Source organism: Heterocephalus glaber, unplaced genomic scaffold, assembly GCF_053883595.1.
Source record: "Heterocephalus glaber isolate CG9 unplaced genomic scaffold, H.glaber_assembly_v1.0 deba00001497, whole genome shotgun sequence".
NCBI classification, from domain to species: domain Eukaryota; kingdom Metazoa; phylum Chordata; class Mammalia; order Rodentia; family Bathyergidae; genus Heterocephalus; species Heterocephalus glaber.
The window spans coordinates 46,044,513-46,060,866 of NW_028258320.1; the positions used below are offsets into that span (position 1 = coordinate 46,044,513).

At 44.4% G+C, this 16,354-nt stretch overlaps 1 protein-coding gene across 2 annotated transcripts in view; it reads right to left on the reverse strand.

Annotated features, from left to right (window-relative positions):
- Positions 1–4,638: 4,638 nt before the first annotated feature.
- Positions 4,639–16,354, reverse strand: part of Tll2 (tolloid like 2) — a 132,267-nt gene continuing 120,551 nt past the window's right edge. For both annotated transcript variants that reach the window (XM_087185044.1, XM_004838977.4), the window contains 4 exons: positions 15,459–15,586; positions 12,084–12,297; positions 9,597–9,847; positions 4,639–7,907 (listed from right to left, as the gene is read on the reverse strand). In XM_087185044.1, the coding sequence (XP_087041170.1) occupies positions 7,773–7,907; positions 9,597–9,847; positions 12,084–12,297; positions 15,459–15,586 (728 nt within the window). In that variant the 3' untranslated portion in view covers positions 4,639–7,772. The remainder of the gene's footprint in view (positions 7,908–9,596; positions 9,848–12,083; positions 12,298–15,458; positions 15,587–16,354) is intronic.

The following is a 16,354-nucleotide window of genomic DNA, read 5'->3' on the forward strand; positions in this document are numbered from 1 at the left end:
GCAGAGCATCTGAGGCCTGATGATGTGAGCATAGCTGGGCGCAGTGAGATTTTTCACTCTTAAAGCAATGAAAAATTTTCCAAGGGCTTTAAGTGAGGGGAGGGAAGAATCTAATTGATGTTGCCAAAGTGTGCCCTGGCTTTTCTGTGGAGTGTGGATTGCAGGGGACAAAAGCAAAGGCAGTAAACTGATTTGAATGGGGTTGTGACCTATTTGGGAAGTTAAGGCAGCAAGACTTGATGATAGAAAAATATATGGGGTAGGCGAAGGGAGAGAAGATGAGGAAAAGAACAAAATAAAGATAGCTCCTAGGGCCGTGGATTTAGCACAGTGGTTTCGCCGCCTGCTGCGCAAGCGCAAGGACCCAAGTTCGATCCCTGGTACCCCCCAAAAAAACAAAACAAAAAAAAGATAGCTCCTGGGCTTAGTGCCTGACCAACAGGGATGGAGATGACATTTGTTTAGGAAGGTGACATTGGGAAAACAGATTTGGGAACAGGGACCCAGAACTCTGTATTTGCTGCCTTAAACCTGAATATATTGTGAACTATCCAAGTAAATGTGCCAAATGGTGATTGGATAGAGGCGATCTGGAGCTGAGGATGGGCTTAAGCCACAAGTATCCATGGACAGGTGGGCGGAGCGGAGGGCCAGGACAGAGAACAGGGATTCATGGACATCAAGAGCCTGGCAGAGGAGGTAGAGCCAGCAAGGAAGGCTGTGTGAGACAAAAAAAATCAGAAAATTTTGGGATCACAAAGAACTGTTTCCAGAAGGGGTATTTAAATGGATTAGGTAGACTAGGAAAACTATCTGACGGGGGCTGCTAGTGATCCCAACAAGAACAGTTTAGTTATAACACAGAGAGGGCCAGATTACCTCTAATCAGGTGGGTTTTCATCCTGACTGCACACCTGAATCAACAGGGGCTTATAAAGACTGATGCCAGACTTCTCCCCACCAGACTGACTGAGAGGATCAGAGTGGGTCACGGGCATCTCCAAGTGAAGCTTAATTAGTCACCTGAAATATGTCAGGCACTTGGGAACTGGCAGCCTCCTAACCCTGACTGCCTCAGGGGGCTTCCAGTTCCCACGACTATCATGACTGTCAAGTGAATCTGCTAGTTCCTGGAAGTCACAGATAACACAGTGAGACCTGTACTGAAAGCCATAGTTGCCTACTGGCAGCTTCATAGTCTTAGCCTTAGTCTCTTAATCCACAAAATGGGTATGTTACAGTTTTTAATGGCTGAACTATTTAAACTAGGACAGCTGGTACAAACTATGCTTGTAACTTTGCTTGACACACTTGGAATCACTTCCAGATAAGAGGATGCACCAATGAACTGGTGTTCATGATCCAGCACTTTCTGGCTAGGCTGTGGATGTGCAAGGCCAGTGAGATCCTTTTTAGCTCTGCTTTCTATGTATCTACTGATTCCCAATTCTTCCTCCAATGGACACTTGATCTTTCTGAAAGATGCACTAGCACCTTAAGTCAAGCAGGTATTCTGGCCTAAGTGTCTGCATCAGGCATGGTCTTCATGTCACAAACATCAAAACCAGATCTGATTAACCTAAGAAAAAGAGGAATTTATTGGTTAGGTGTAATGGAGCTCCAGAGAAAACAGAGCAAGGTAGCTCCTGAGGCTTCAGCAGCAGGGACTCCTGGACAGTCCTTTCAGAGTGCCTTTCCCAGGAAAGAGAGCTCAAAAATATCTGTGCCCCCACCCACACACACACCACCCTGTCAAAACTTAGATTCTGTGTAGAGGATCTAATTGGCCTGACTTGTATCATGAGGCCATGGAGGACATGTCACCTGGCTGATGGTCCCCTCAGTGCAGGTCCTTTCAATGCTGAAAGGTTATTCTACAAACAAAACAAAACAAAACAAAACAAACCTGGAGATGTTATCCAAAGAAAAAGGAATGGGCAAGGTGAGTGAACTCCATACTCTGGATGTGCAAGTGCTTCTCAACTTACAAGGGAGTTATGTCCACTAAACCCATGGTAAATTGACAATACTGTAAATTGAATACACCCAATCACCCTAGCCAAGAAACAAAATACCTATGGAGTACAGCTTGTCTCCCCTGGTGATCATGTGGTTGACTGGGAGCTACAGCTTGCTGCTGGTGCCCAGCATCATGAGAAACCATCTTATCACATATAGCTAGCTTGGGAAAAAAAATCAAAATTCAAAATACAGTTTCTACTGAATGTATATCATTTTTGTACCACTGTAAACAATCATTAGGTCAACCATTACAAATTAGGAACCATCTGTATTAGGCCTGAGTATTATCTTTTTAGAATTGTAGAAGGAAGGTCCTTAGTGGGTGAGAAGTTTGGGGAAAACTCCAATATTCTTTTTTTATATCTTGCCACCATTTAAATTTGTATAAGCCCAGGCCCACTGAAGATTTCCCAGGCAACAACTTGGTCAGTTTAAAAAGCTGGTTCATTCTCAATGATAAGTGGCTGTCTTGGTCTATGTGGCTGCTATAACCATAGACTGGATATCCTGTGAATAACTGAGTCCTTTATAAATACATTTCTGAGGGCTGGGTGTCCAAGATCGAGATCATGATAGGCTTGATGTCTGGTTAGGGCCTGCTTCCTGGTACCCAGTCTTCTTGATTGTCCTCACACAGTGGAAGGGGCAAAGGAGATCTCTGGAATCTCTTATTTGAGGGTACCAATCCTCATGACCTAATCACCCCCCCACACACACAATGGCCTACCTCCTAACACCATCACATTAAGAACTAGAATTTCAGCATATGAATGGGGGGACACAAACTATCTATTGCAGTGGCCTTATCTAATTTTTATAAATGTTTATATAAAATATCAGAAATAAAGTAGTTGAAAAGTAAAATGATAAACAGAAGGATCCTGACCATTTCCCTACCTACGATTGTCAAGAGGAGTCATTAATGCTGTCTACCAAATATTTCTACTTCACTTCGTTCTTACATTAAGCGAACAGCAACTATGTAACTTGTGTTGGCTAGAAAAATATGTCACCCCCAGCAGTCTTTTTTTCCCCCACTCTGGTACTGAGGATTGAATTCAGAGACTTCACACTGAGCTACATTTCCCCCACAGCCCCACTCCTGCCACACCATTTTTGAGACAGGGTCTCACTAAGTTGTTATGTTGCCAAGGTTGGGCTTAAACAATGCTCTTGCCTCAGCCTTCCAGAGTGCTGGGATTACAGGTGTACACCATCACACCCAACTACTTCCAGCAAGCTTAAGAACCAATGTGTGATTTGTCTCCACCTTTCCCTTTGTCGTGTTCAGGTGATGCTACTCTATTAGCCCGGCCTGACTGAGGATGACATGGTAGCTTCCAGACAACCAGAAATGACTGTGTGGTATGGACAAGATATAAAGCCTTTATATGTAAAGCCCATGAGATTCAGGGATTGTTTGTTGTTGCAGCATAGGCTAGCTTACATTAATTGATACACCAGCATTCAATTCATACCCTCACACCTCTGGGGGTCCTATACCTTGCTGAGGTTCTGTATCTAACATAGATCAATCTATCATCCATATATATACAGTGGTACCTCAATTTGTTCTATGATTTTGGAAAAGATTGTTGGTGTGGAAAAGATGGTTGCAATCATGTTTGTCACCTGATGCAGAGTTCTCAAATAAAAACAAAATTTTGCCAAACACTTCTGTTTGCAAACCAAATTGTTTCCAAACAAAAGCATTTGATGAACTGAGGTACCACTGTGTACAATCTATTTGTATATTTCTATTCATCTATCTATATATCTATATATGTGGTGACTGAAAAAAGAATAAAAAATTAATAAAATCTATATGTAACCCGAATCAGATGCAGGTTTTAAGAGTTTTGCATTGAGACCAATTTGAGTGTAAAAACATGGTCCTATATTGCCCTTCCATGGTATAACCCACAAAACTCAAAACATACTCCAGAGCTTCTTCATCCAGTCACCCTAAAAAGGGTGGCCTTTGTTAGATGGAGTCTTGTCCTTGTGTTAGAAATGACCTAGTATTACTCAATCCTCATGGGAAACAAGTGATAGACCCAATTTACTACTTTCCAGAAGAGTTTGTCAAGTTGAATATTTATAAAGATCTGCCTAGGGAAAGTGCAGTACTCCATATTCAGACCCATAGGGTGTCACTGCCAGCCCTATGCCAGCAAGGGCCAGAGGAAGGAGGGGATGCCAGAAGCCAGAGAGAGAAGAGCACCTTCTAAGGATCCATGATCTCCACTCTCAGAGTCAGCTGTGGTCCTCAGGCACAGAGCAGGTAGAGAGGGTAGATCTGGAGGCACATCTGGAGCTACTCCAACAGCTCTTCACATTGCTTCTTCACAATGCCTAGACTGTCATATTTGCAGCTTGTTCTGATCCAAGAAATGGGGCAACTGTGAAAGCCATCTGCAGCTTTGATTACATCTGCCTTTGAGTCTAGCAAGGAAATCTGTTCTGCAGCCAGGCATTTGGGCACTCACCAAAGAGTAGAAGGCCATAGAGAAGGTTCTCTTTAATATTCTGCCAAGTTCTTGTGGTTTTGGAGAAAACTATCACCAAGAAGACCCATTTTGTCTGAACTAGTAATGCAAACCCAAGACACATCAATAAATCCACATTCTTTAATGAAACCATCCTTTCTATACAGATAGGTATTAGCTCCCCTCCATGTTCTCTTTGAAACTGGCATTCCATGCAATGTAAAACTATATAAAATAAAAAATACCCATATATTTATAGATAATACTTTAAATTTTTTTTAAAGAAAGCTTTTAGGCATTTGGGATTATTGTTGAATTTCAGTCTACAAAAGAAATTTTAAAAACACCTGAAGAAGCCAAAGAAATATTTGTTCCCAAACTGAATATTAACAATACTAAGGATTATCTGAGAGTTATCAAATGCACCAGATAGATGGTAAATTCCCATGTGAATTTGCTAGTTAACTGTATTTAACAAATTATTTAAACACCCTTTGCAATTTCTAAATGCCTGGGACTTTAGAGGGAAATAATGAGAGAAATAGAAGGAAACTCTAGAGGAAAATAGTGAATTAATATGTAGCCTCAGCTTCTCTCTTTGGAAAAATTCTACTGACTAATATTAATTCCAGACCCTAGCCCTGTCCTGAGATGCAAGTTCTAGCTTCTACTAGTTCAGAATACACCAGAATGAGACCAGGCTGGATACCCAGACCCCAAATGCTTCATCAGGTCACTTATTCCAAGATAATTTTCTACTCTTGGAGATCTGTGACATCCCCAAGGCCTGACAGTCACTTAAAGGACAAAGTAAGCTGGAGGACTATCCTCTAGCTCCTTCATCCACATCCAGGGATGTCTGCAGGCAGGGCACTGAGCCACTGGAAGAGCCAAGGCAGGGGCTTGGTCTTTCTGCAGCCTGTGGCTCTTGCAGGATCTGTGGCATGCACAGACCCCTATATATTCTGGCTTCTGAAGGAAAGGCCTGGCCAGCCCCAGATGAATCAGAGCCTGTCTTCTAGGAATACATCACTCACAGAACTAAATAAATGTTTTCATAAGGGTCCCACTTTTTCAAATTGGCTATGTGGAGATAATCGTTGAAGGTGCATGCTTTTGAAAATGATCATGGTAAAGAGAAAAAAGAAACATCAGTGTGTCACAAGGGTGACAAATGCTGAAACCAATTCTGTTTCCCCCTCCTTCCCATTTCTCCATGGAATTTGCTAATCTTACTTAGACTTCTAAAGATTAAATATACAGAATTTTCATCTCCTTGGAGAGAAACCCTTAACAGCCACATTATGCATCCTGATTTCTGTTTCAGTTTTGACAATGTGGGACAAAATAAAACCTCCAAAAATACAGAGTTCAGAGAAATGGAATCCACCATAACAGGCAGGTGGGATCTGAGCCATAAGGTTACTGTTCCATTTTTCATGACAAAGTTCACCCTGGGCAGGGTCTGCCATCTATTAAGATATGAGAATGAAACCTGAACCTCAGCTGAGGGCTGAGAAAGGCCAGAAAGTAGCTTCGTGAAAGGAGAAGAATAAAATGTTAGGGTCAGGACTGGAGGGCCTACACAATAAAGCTACAGCTAGTGGTTAGCATTTTTCACATGGCATTAAGGCTTTGACAGCTCATCCTTTACACACGTACATACATATATACAGACATATATTATTAATAATACTTTGATTTTTTTGTTTTAAGGAAAAATATTCCTATGCATTCCTTTTACTCTTCTTTGTATTATTTTAGTGTTTAGTCCTAGCAATCATTTTAATTGGACATAGTCTCCTGGTGGTGTATTCAAATATTTTAAAAATATAACCTTTAGCCATTTACAAATATTTTGTTTAAAATTATGGTCTATCCCAAAGAAATTTTGGTGCTTGAGATCTATCCTAGCTTAGATTGGAAACACTCTCATGTGCTGCCCTGTGTTCAATACCAACAAAACAACACTTACGGTTATGTAAACATTATTTTAAGATTATTCCGACATAAATACTCTTTAAAGCTAACATACCACAGCTTTTAGCTCATAATGCCCATAGATGCCTTAATGAAATGCCATTCAAAACTACCTCACTGTTTAAATTATACCTTGAGGTACTAAAATTATGTAAACATCATCCTCTACACTTCTCTAGAACAAGTGCCAAGGGTTTCGAATTCTGATTGCAGTATTAGTTAATCTGAGCAAAGTCACCAATGTATTCTTTAACCTGTTTGATTACAGGGAATTAGTCATAGATTGACTTGTTCCACAAGGTGATGATTCTTACATAACTTAGAATTAAAGTTTTCAACAGCGTTCACCCCCACAAGGGACCTGACTGGCCCCTTGAGAGAGGTCTTTGCACATCTCACAGATGCAGTTTGAACGGGCTGTCAGGGAGTCAAGTCACCATAACAGATGCCTCCACAGCTGGAGGTCCTTCAGAGCCCGGGAACCCCAAGCACAGCAGCATCTTCTCAAAGTCAGCAAGCAAAGGAGTATTAGGATGAACCAAGATGGTTTCTCCTTAGCAAACTGAGGTTTCTCAGCAGCAAATATCCTGCTAGAATTTACGTGGATGTCTTAGCTCCTTAATGCAATTAAGACATGGGAACCACAAAGGGGACAAGGAGAGCCAGTGCTACAGGGGAAAGGCTTGAGGTCTTCCAACTTTGCGACAACGATTCTTGTGCTCAAAGATGCTTCTGTGTGCTGTTTACTGCCATGCCTTCTAGTCCTGACATCCACATTCTCAGGTTTCTTGGTTAATACATCCCGGCAGAGAGAAAGCAAAAGTTTCCTGACAAAGCTGTAACAAATTGGCCACCACCAGGCTTTTATCCTCATTGCCCAGTGTAGACAGAAGGCAGCCTAAGTCTCCAGGACATAGTCACATTGTCTGACACCTATGGAAGCATATTCAGAATAAAGGAATGACCAACCGCAGGGCTGGCCTTTTGCCCCACAGGAGCAAGGGACAGAGAATGGGTACAAACAAGCATAGCTTGAATAGTCAGTGACTTTAAACCTTAATCTTCTTTAGAAGCTTATATTGATAATATTGTAGCTGGAAGCAAAAGAACATTTACTCTCCTTACTGGCCAAACACAGATGTACTCTCATCCAAACATGTACCTTCAAGACTGGATTTTGAGTTTTTGCTTGAGAAAAATACCGTACACTTGTTTTAGGGATGATTCACAAGGTGCTATTGTAAAAACATTCTCAGTTCCTGTCTTTCAAGGACTTTGGCATTATTTCTTCATGTGCAGAGCATCCTGGAACTTGGTGCTGGTATATCGAGCATGAAAGCCTTTCTTGTTGATAGTGTCATCCGTGTGGAACCAAATCATCAAGGAATCCCCTGCAGAGTAGATTTCTTCTAATGGCTGAGGAAAGGAGAAAGAAAACCAAGGAACTTTCCATCAGTTAGTTGTGACTGCAGCTTAAATAAGGATAGACAGGACTGTACCCAAGGATATAGGATGGCCAATGGCCAATACTGCCATGCAGTATCCCTAGCACCAGAGACTCTCCAGAGCATGTGAACAAGCTCCTTTTCAAAGGAAAACATTATAAGGTCTGCTCCAGAGAGCTCCCTGGTCCTTGATTTTCCAAAAATGAGCCAAGCTGCATCACTTGTACAGAATCTATCACTTACTAAGTGCACAGGTGGTCCAGGCACTGCGCTGAGCACCAGACACTCCAGTTCTCACTGTGCCTAACATTTACAAGAACTTTCGAAGGCAGGTACTATCTCCATTTTACACTTGAGGAAGTTAAGGCTCAACTTTACATAGGTCAGCAGGACCTGAGCTTAGGTCTTTCTGACTGAACTATGTATGATGGATCATCCAATTCTCTGCGGTTTCACCATTGTGACACATCTCCCAGGAGACCTAAAGCAAAGACCATTTTTCAGACCTATGCCCTGTCCAAGGACAAAAAGTGGAATGGAGCTTGCATTTCTCAGAAAGGTTCTGCCAGGTATTTGTGAATAGGAGCCGGGTTCCAAGGGTGCTGCCTACCAGATCCTCATGGAACCAAGCAGAGCTTCCCACTCAGCACACTACTCAGCCCTCCAAGGGACTCCTCTTCAGAGACCCCAGGGTTTGAAAGGCTTTATTCAAAGCAGTGCATTGTGTAAGTCACACTTTGTCAATGTTTTCTGAAGCGTGAGGGAAGATGAAGGGAAATTATTCAGCTATAAATATAAGCCATAATAATTATTCAGATATAAATATGACATATAAATATCAGGTCAAGTTTCTGTTTAACACTGGGGATTCAGAAATGACTCAGCAGGCCAGGGATTTGGCTCAGTGGTTTCGCTGCCTGCTGCGCAAGGGCAAGGACCCAAATTCGATCTCCGGTACCAAAAACAAAAACAAAAACAAAACAGAAATGACTCAGCATAAGTCCAGCCAATGGCAAAGAAATTTAGGTGATTAGTCCTGGAGACAGAGAAAAGAGCTGGAGCCCAGTGTGGCCAGTGTCATGGAGCATGACAACATACATCCACTGAGCACCAGCTGCATGCCAGACCATGAGGCAGGTGCTGGGGAAATAATGAACAAAAAACGCCTGTCCTGATCCTGAGTTGGTGGTCCAGGAAAGAGGCATGAATGAGAAAAGTGACAATGATCTCGAGTATAAGTATTGTGTTTACAGTAAAAGAGTGAAATGTAATTTTCATAAGCATCTGATTTGACTTGGGAAGAGTTTTAAATATAGGGAATATACAAAAAACATAGTTAAATAATTTTTCAAAGCCCGAAGGCCAAATAAAAATAAGAGAGATGCCCCTTTGCGAAAATAGGAGCAAAGTCCTAAAAGGCAAAATGTTCTTCCATAGCTGAATGCAGCCCGAGGCTTTCTTAGACTCGTCCCTGGCTACCACTCAACCTCCTCTCCAATGATTCTCTTGTTTCTCACTCTGCTCTAGCAGAAGGAGCTTGCTAGCTATTGCTAGCTAGTGGTAGGAGTAGCTAGGACTCAGACCAGATGTGTCTCATAGCACAACCCATGCTCTGAATCCTTGTGCTTTGCCCCCCAGTCCTGGCATCCCTGAGACTCACCCCAGAGCCACAGAAGCGGCCAAGCCTGGGTGCTGAGCTGTCGTAGCCGTCGTAGGCCTCCATGTAGTCATAGCCACAGTCGGCTTCCTCCTCGACTTCAAAGGTTTGGAATCTCAACTCCACACCATATCCATCCTCCGCCACTATAACCCATTCACAGTGGGCCTGGCTCGGGTAGTTGTTGTCCCCAAACTGGGCATGGGAATAGAGCTCCTTGGTCTGCACTTCAGCCTTCAGCTTGCCCCCACACTCTGGAGTAGAGAGAGAATGGGAATGTCCCCTCAGCACCAAGAGCCCATGCACCCTCTCACTTGTGTCCCACCAGCTTCTCTGTAGAGCCTGGTGTGTGCCCGGCAGGAGAGGCCAGGCAACCCCATCAACTGGTCTCAAGAGTAAGCAGTGGCCCTAGCTCCACAGCTACTGTTCCTGGCGGCCCAAACTGGCCCCTACAAGCCACAGTCCCGTGTTCCCATTATGGGCCATAAGGCTTCTGGGAATCCCTGAACATACTGCTTTTTTCCTCTCCCCATTTAAGGGGAAATGGGGCCAATGGCTGGTCTGCCTGACTGGTCTCTAGGATGGTTCTAGATCCTGACCACTTCAAACCCTGGAAGTGCTAGAAGTAGAAGGGCTCCAGCTGACTTACTGTAACTCCTTTCTGCCCCAAGAGGGTGATAAAGCACATGAGAACTGCAGGTGAGCTCCAAAATTTAGAAACCTGAAAAGCTACTGCTTTCATTTGAGAGAATTGACTACAGGTCAACTATGAGGTCCCTGTGGGTGTCACAAGCAAGCTCCCCTCAGATTTTAGCCTTGGCTTGTTTTTTTGTTTGTTTTTGTTTTGTTTTGTTTTTTAGTAGAACAGTAACTCAGATCAGCCTGGGTCTATACCACCTTGTGTCTAGGCCACATGAGTCCACATAATTCAAATGGATAAATGAGACTGGTCTAGATTAGGAAGCACTAGAAACTCAGGAGGCAAATTCTTCCACAGCCTGCCTTCAAGGTGCTTCACACCCCTGGAGTATATCCTGATTCTTGTGCCCCTGGTTCTTAACACTCCCAAGCCAGCGGAGCTGTACCCACTGGCCTGGCCCCATCCCTCTCCAGCTACGAGCTCTTACTCCCACATTGGCTCTGGTCTGGAACCTCTTCCAAGGCTGACCTGTCTTTTGGAAATTTCAAGTTCCTGAGTCAGGACAGCAGTAGAAAGAGCACAGAGCAGGGCAGGATGACTCCTTTCCCATCTGTCCCAACCTGGGGAGGCTGACATCCTGTCCACATACATGGCCCCTTGCTCTCTTTGTCTTCTCACTGGATTCCAACATGGGAAGCACCAGCAAGTCAGAAGGAGGGAGGAGACAGAGGTTGGGTGTACAGTCCTGGCCCCTCCAGAGTAGCTGGAGACCTCTGCATGTGCCCATGTGTCCTGTCACCAGCCTCCAGGAACCACTCCCCCTCTTGCCCTCTGGTCCTGGGGAGATAGTACCCTTGTGGTTCCACATCCCTGGTAGCTGCCCTGTCCCTTATGGTGTCCCCACACCTGGCCCACCCCTTTGCAAACAGTTCCTTTATTAAACCCCCCAAATGTTGACTGAGTGTGCCCCCACTTTATGGTAGGACCCAAACCTACTTCAGACACCCACATCCCAATCTCTGTGTACAGGACAAAGGGTGACATCACTAGTCAATAGCCTTCAAACTTTTCTAGGGGAAGCCAGAAGTCCTCACGGAGCTTAAGAAGGCTCAGTAAAGCTATGAAGGTTTTTGGCTAAGCAGGGGCAAGCTGAACTGCTTGGAGATGCTGGATGCCATTTTGTTTGACCTGATTTCTGTTTTCTGATTCTGGAAAAGAACTGGGAAGAAGGGGCTGTTAAAAGAGCTCAGGGTCCCATGATCATGGTTTCAGAGTCAGCATCTCAGAAGCTGCGTGCATCTTGGGCACAACGGCTCTGCACAATCCAACTCCAGTATCAAAGAGCCAGCACTGCCACCATGGGCACCAGTCCCTGGTGACACCAGCATTGTAATGGCTAAAGACAGAGCCATTTTCATTATTGGCCTCCTTCTACTCAACAAAGTAAGTAAATTATAAGCATATACACTTTCCTCCAAAGGACCCAATAGAGCTATTGACATTTTCAGTGGAAGAAAATCTAATGGGAAACAGAAACATTTTTCATTTTCCAGAACTGGTCTTTAGAGGGTAAAAGGAGCTACACTTCACTCAACTCCCAGACAGCACAATTACAAATACATTTTTTAAAAGAAAGAAAGAAATGAAAAGGGCTGCCCACATCACATTTTGTCAATTAAGGACATCAAAGGAAGACTCCTCTGCCTGTGGCTGCTGATGTTTCCTTCTTAATAGGGAAACTGTATCACATGACCGCCCCTTACCCTTCCCGGAAATAGTCAGGTGGGAGGCACCCTTCCTCACACCACCTCTGCCTTCCACCAGGGCTCAGGCTGGGGCTGTGGCCGTACCTGTGCTGTGTGCTGCCTGGAAGCCCTTCCTCTGCACTGAGGCATCTGAGTAGAACCTCAGGAACAGGCTGCTGCCCGAAGCCACCACTGGGTCTGGTTTCTTGCTGCCACAGAACCGGCCAAGGATGGGTGCCAGGCTGTCAGGTCCATCATACATTTCCAGGTGGTCATAGGCACATTCCTGGTGCTGCTCAATTTCAAACTCATTGAATATCTAAGGATGGAAAAGCAGAAAGTAAGGCAAGGTCTGACTTCTGCAGGGAGAGGAAGGGTCAAGACAGCACCTGGTGGCATCTGTCCAGACAGTTGGCCAAGGGGTGTGGCCATACTGATGCTTGGCGATGCTGCAGAGAGGGTCTCACTCCACCTCTTCAGGGTCTCCAAAGAAACACATGAGCTACATGAGCTCTTGCTACCCCAACCTGATTTCTGTTTCAGTTTTGACAATGTGGGACAAAATAAAACCTCCAAAAATACAGAGTTCAGAGAAATGGAATCCACCATAACAGGCAGGTGGGATCTGAGCCATAAGGTTACTGTTCCATTTTTCATGACAAAGTTCACCCTGGGCAGGGTCTGCCATCTATTAAGATATGAGAATGCAATCTGAACCTCAGCTGAGGGCTGAGAAAGGCTCCATAGAGGATATGGGGTGAGGGTTAGCTTGACCACCCAGATCTGTCTTTCTTCTACCTCTCAGTATCAAGAGCCAGCAATGACTTCATGCTTACCCTGTGCCGGCAGCTGTGTTAAGGGCTTTACAAGTAATGCCTCATTTAATCCTCATGAACCTTTCATGTGCCCAATCTTCACTTCACAGATCAGAAAACCGAGGCAAGGAGACATAAGATGACTTGCCTGAGGTTACCCATTGGTACAGCTGGGCCGTAATCTAGGAGCTGTGACTTCAGAGCTGGTGATCTAAACCTCTGCACTGCACTGCCCAGGGCAGGGCATGCTGCTCTGTGCTGGCATCCTCAGAGATGCTAACATTTTGGGATACCTTTTCCATTCCAAGCTTTTGTGGGCATTTTCTCAATTCTGTTGATGCAGTGGGGGAAGAGCTACTGTTGTGCAGCTACTAGTGTGCAGAAGAGAAACTGAATCTTAGAGAAGCTAATTGACTTGCCAAAGTTCATACTACTAGAGGCAGATGGGGATGAACTTGACTTCCAGTCAGCTTCTCCATCCTATTCCCCTTTTGTTGAAGTGTGTGGGGGGTACTAGGTATTGAACCCAAGACCTTCACATTATGCTACATCCCAGCTTCTTTTTTTTTTTTTAATTTTGAGACAGGGTCTCAAACTCACAGTCCTCCTGCCTCAGCCTTACAGGTATATACCACCACACCTGGCTTCCATCCCACACTCTTAACCATTACCAGCTTATATCACCTCTCTCTTCCCTATCCTCTCTAAAAGCTGTCCCCTGAAGCCAGCCAGCAGAGCCCCACCATTCCAGGCCATACACAATGTTTTCAGCCCTTCTCTGGTGCTGGGTTGATGGCCAGTTGATCCCTGTGGCATGAAGGAGATGGGACAAGGTAAGTAGAGAGTGTTAAGACTTGAACCAAAAGAGCAAGAGGAAGGACATTAGTGTGGGGAGGTCTAAATTCAAAAGAGAGGGCTAGAGTGACAGGGCAGAAATTGAGGTAGGAAGGCAGAAACAGAGGGATCCTTATCATTTCACAAGAATAATAAGCACCAGAAATGGACAAAGCTCTCATAACTCAGAAGAAAGGGTGTGGTGGACAGAAACATCAGGCAAGAGCAGGAAGGGAGGACAGAGGCATGCAATGGCATATGCAGTGGGAGGAAGGAGAGTCAGGCTAGGGAAGTGGGGAGCTCCCTGAGTCCATGGGACCCCCTGTGGTTGTCCCCATACCATGAATCACCACTCACATTCTGGTAGCAAAACACAGAGCAAAATTGATATATCCACCACCACTTCCCAAGGAAACGTCTTTAAAACTAACATGCGCAGGTGCCTCCAATAAAGGATTCCTGATATGCCTGTTTGTGATTCTATCCCAAGGGGTCGCCATTTCCTCAGTCATCAGAGATAATGTCATTGTGATCATTTTCCAGAAGATGGCAGTCTGACTTCCTCAAATGCATTCAATTCACCCTCACCCAGATTCGAGGCTGTTTGTTACCAACCCAGGGCAGCAGCTCCTGGGAGCACAGTAGAGAAAAGCCATTCCCATGAAGGCAGCTCATCGCTGGAGGAGCACACTGAGCTCACCCTGGAGTCAGGGGGACTTCTGCACTTCTGAGTGTGCTCTGGGAGCCCACTAACCGGCCTCTGCTCCTCACTCATAGCTCTCAACAGTAAACCCTCTCAAGTTCCTGCACCATCTGGTACTGATTACCACATCTTTCTTTGTTCCCTTCCATTCTCCCTGAATTACTACTCCATCATTCCAAAAGGCCAATCACTCATCTCCACAGGAAAGTGACTCATTAAAAAAATGTTTGTCAAGAGTACAACCAATTCTTCAGCCTTCACAGGATTTGCTTTATATAAAAACTTTGGGATCTGGGAGTCCCTGGAGACTGAGAAATGAGACTCACAGGAGAGATTCATTTCTCCTTTGAAAATAACCAAGCTTGGTGTACAAGACCATACATCAGATACATGGATAGAACTTTAAATAAAGACTTGTAAGTTGGTTGTTCTTTAATTCAAGAATTAGCATAATGTTCTTATTGTTAATTGAAAAAAAAGTAAGTTGTGGAAGAAAATAAATAATATTTCATTTGTGGAGTTGAAGTAAGAAAAACACCTATACTTCCCCATGCATGTACATGCATTGTTTGTGCATAGGAAATTCCTGGAGGGATTCGCAAGAAAATGTTGAAAATGAGTGATCATTTCTATAGTAGGAATGGTGGACCTGGAGACTTTTGATTTTCCCTTTCAACCATCTGTACTCATTACATGGTTTTTTTTTTACCTTGAGAATGTAATGTTTTGTAAAAAATAAAAGCTGGAAACAGTTGAATCTCAAACAGCATTTCTGATCTGTGTGTTGGGTGCCGCCTCATGCTGGCACCACTGTGAGCAGGTGCTGATTGTACAACTCCTGTACATCTTTTCATCTGCACAGCAGCCCCACAAGGCAGGCTTTGTTAGCATTCCCATTTTCTGAATAGTGAAACTGAGACCCAGAAATGTGGAATAATTCCCCCAAATTTCAGAGCTGGGGAGTGGTAGGACAGAGATGCCAACTTATGTTTTCCTGACACCAAAGTCCATGTTCTTTGGTACCAGGGATCGAACTCGGATCCTTTCACTTTCGAGGCAGGTGGCGGAACCACTGAGCTAAATCCCCGGCCCCAAAGTCTGTGTTCTTAACAAACTACTATGACTCACGAGTTTCACCCTGTGCCCTGCTGTCGAAGAGATGTTCCAGGTACACTCCCTCCGGCTTGGGTATTTGTCAGGCCAGTTGGGGGTCGCCAGGGTCCCCTCTCCACTGTTGATCTTGTGCACACAGCCAGCTGGGGTGGTGGTGTGGGACATACAGGGAGAGAAGTTATTCATTTGTGAGTAGCTCCAGAGGTATTCATTCTAGGGGAGTCTCTTTCCCTCTCCCTTATTTGTCTCAGAGGCATCCAACGTGCAAGTAGCCAGGGTGTATCAAGTAACCCCTGGTGCAGAGATGAGCTGATCTGTTAGAACTGGCTGTGCTGCCTTCCCAGCTGTGGCTCAAGAGCCAGGTATCTTTCCTACTATAACTCTTCACATCGAGATTATCAGTGCAAATGTGGTAGAATCAGTTAAGAGCACAGGCCCTGAGGTCAGATGAACCACAGTTCAAGTCCTGATTTTACCACCTACAATGTGTGGGATACTTTGGGGATTTGGGAACTCAGGTCCTTATTTATAAGACAGATACCTCATGTATGTGGATTAGAGACGATACATGTAAAGGGCTCAGTGAGTGCCAGCCCATGGCGAGTGCTAACACATCTGCTTTATCACTATGCCTTTTGTCTATCTGTGCCTTTCAGTTTTTCAAAGCAGTGTCTTTCGGAGAAGACCTGTTTTGTCCTAGTTACAGTGCTATTTGCAAAGTGTGGACCCAGGGCGGGCTCAATACCTAGGATTTTTTTTCCATTGAGTTTATTGATACATTTTAGGTATAAAACACAGTTGCATTCATCATTGGGGTTCTTGTACCTTTACATGAGTATCTTGGTTCTTATTTTGTTCCCCTTCCCCTGCCCTCTCTTCACACCCTCCACCCATCCCTATTTGCAAAGACT